We start from the raw sequence: 2,634 nt of genomic DNA on the forward strand, positions 1-2,634 counted from the left end.
CAATACATGAGATGAGACCAACAAGGGTGATGTTAAATCAAGGGAAGGTTTAAATGAAAGGACAATATTGCCCTCGTAGGTGTATGTATGTACATTCGTGGGGCCATTCTCTGTTACATTTTACACACTGTTATAGCCATATATATATATATATATATATATATATATATATATATATATCATCAATGAAAAAGAAACTTAAAACGTTTGAAGCATTACTGTATTTTTTATATTGTAATGACAAAATTCTCAAAATCTACCAATATCATATGAATGATTTATGTAATTTACTCTAAATAAAAATATCAAATTAAATTATACTGTAAAAAAACAGATCGAAACAAAAACCCATCAAGATACAACTCAAATCCAAGTGTTGACGTTCCCGTGTGTTAAGTGCTTCAACGACGAGATGAAGGGAAGGGAAGGGCATTCATAAATTTAGACATGTGCACCATCACTTATTGCAAAGTAGATTTGCATTGGTTTGCTTTTCCACGATAGTTGTGGACTGTGCAATGGAGACCCTTTAGAATATGACGTTTATCGTTTTTTAGATCCGAGTGTTGAGACTTGAACTGGCCCCGGATCCTTCGCTACTCGACCACAAACTCATGTTGCTACGTTGGAAACTTAATCTGAATGACTCGTGGCTAAGCGGTAGCGGCCGGTCAGGCAACCGTGGGATATCGATGTCACCTTCCAACATCTTGAGAGCTTCCCAACTCGTCGGTCGAAGTGCAACCATTGCATGGGCACAAAGTAATCCAATTCTCACAAATCGGCTCATTACGCCTTTCGGCAATGTCTCATCTTCTCCCATCGAATCAAAAACCTCATCCATCCGACCTGATCGCACCATCTCCCACGCCCAATCCGCAATTAAAACCGGGCCTGCATTCACTTCTTTGACCTCTTCAAGCACCTTTCTCCCACTCATAATCTCAAGAATGATGATCCCAAAACTGTATACATCACTTTTTTCAGTCAGTTGCCCATAGAGTGCGTACTCTGGGGCAACGTAACCATATGTTCCGGCAACTCTGGTTGTAATTTGCGATTGCCCGTCTCTACTTTGCTTTGCTAATCCGAAATCCGCAACTAGGGCTTTCATATTCGAGTCCAAAAGAATGTTGGTCGCCTTTATATCGCGATGAAATATAGCGGGTTTGATCCCGTTGTGCAAATAAGATAACCCTTTAGCCACATCGAGAATTATCGATTTTCGCTGAGGCCAACTTAACCTTCGGTTAGATGTCGTCTTATTAAAGATGTGATCATGTAAACTTCCATTCGGCATGTAATTGTACACAAGAAACTGTTCGTTTCCATTCATCGGATTGCTCGTTGCACAAAACCCTCTTAATGGGAGAAGATTTCGATGCCGAATCTTGCTTATGATCTCGGCCTCGTTTACAAAGTCATTGTCTGCTTCTATGTCCAAACTGGTCATCTTTTTGACGGCCACAACCGTCCCATCGGAGAGGGTTCCTTTGTAAACGATCCCGAATCCACCTTGGCCGATGAAATTTGCTCGTGAAAACCCATTTGTGGCTACATCGAGCTCGGCTATTCGGAACCATTTTGCTCCTGTGTTCGGCAAAACTCGAGCTTTTACGTTTTGAACATAATCTCTATGAAAAGCAGTTTGTTCTCTGTTGTTATTGCGTTTTCTATAAACAAAGATCACAACCAGAAACATAATAACTCCTACTGAAGCTCCAGAAATGGCGAAAATTGTGGTTTTCTTTGATCTTTTATTCGATCTGGATTTCAACAAAGGTATCCCAAGTACACAGTCCGCAGTCTGAATGTCTTCCGGCCCCAAACTGCTGACGATTCCGGCAACGTACAGTGCGGTGAAAGTGAAACATTTGGTCGAGTTTTGGCTTAACGAAACCAACCGAGCGTTGACTGCCATGCCGGCATCGAGGCACGAGCTGCAGCGGAGGAATCCGGTGAGGTCTTCGTCACAAGTCGAATCAAGGGTGGTGGTTGGACCAGCATATTTGACCCAATCCGATAACGTAACAATCTCGGCACAGTTCAATGGGTTGGCTACGAACTCGCTGGCGGTGGTGAGGCAGTCGGAGAAGGGTTGCCGGACGTCGACGGAAGAGAGGTGGGACTGGAAATCGGAGAGGCAAGAATTGGAGGATTGTAGGTTTGGGAGAAAGAATGTTGAGGTTTTCTTGAGGTGGTCGGCGAGACCAATACCGATGAGGCCTCGGAGAGTTTGGCAGCAGTTTTGGGTGGCGGTGGCGGTGGCGGTGCAGGCTGAAGTGTCCCATGGGAAGGTGTTCACATAATTGAAATCTATGGGGCATGACGTGGAATTTGTTGAAAGAGATAAAGAAGGGAGGATGAGAAGACAAAGGAGAAGGAAGAAATTCATAGTTGTTGATTTGTCCCCAAAGAAAAATGGTGTGCTTTTGTACTTTGTTCATCTTTCACAAGGTACAACTTCTTAAGCACAAGTTACAAGTTAATTTATGCATTTTTATATAAATAGTTTATTCGTTTCCCATTGTAATTTTATTTTTATTTAATCACTAGATTTTAAGGATCATTATTAGAATTGTCTAATTTTAAAAACCCATTATAAAAATGATTTCAAACATGATTTATATGTAA

General features: G+C 41.7%; 1 protein-coding gene across 1 annotated transcript; it reads right to left on the reverse strand.

Annotated features, from left to right (window-relative positions):
- Positions 1–330: 330 nt before the first annotated feature.
- Positions 331–2,395, reverse strand: LOC112514627 (probable receptor-like protein kinase At1g11050). The gene has a single exon (XM_025121201.1). The coding sequence runs from the start codon at positions 2,393–2,395 to the stop codon at positions 554–556; it is 1,842 nt and encodes a 613-aa protein (XP_024976969.1). The 3' UTR covers positions 331–553.
- Positions 2,396–2,634: the final 239 nt, after the last annotated feature.

Source organism: Cynara cardunculus, assembly GCF_001531365.2.
Source record: "Cynara cardunculus var. scolymus isolate 2C chromosome LG 6, CcrdV1, whole genome shotgun sequence".
In the NCBI taxonomy this organism is placed as follows: domain Eukaryota; kingdom Viridiplantae; phylum Streptophyta; class Magnoliopsida; order Asterales; family Asteraceae; genus Cynara; species Cynara cardunculus.

Bases quoted from the DNA above. Each gene is read 5' to 3' on its own strand.
- LOC112514627 (XM_025121201.1), bottom strand. From the start codon at position 2,395: ATGAATTTCTTCCTTCTCCTTTGTCTTCTCATCCTCCCTTCTTTATCT.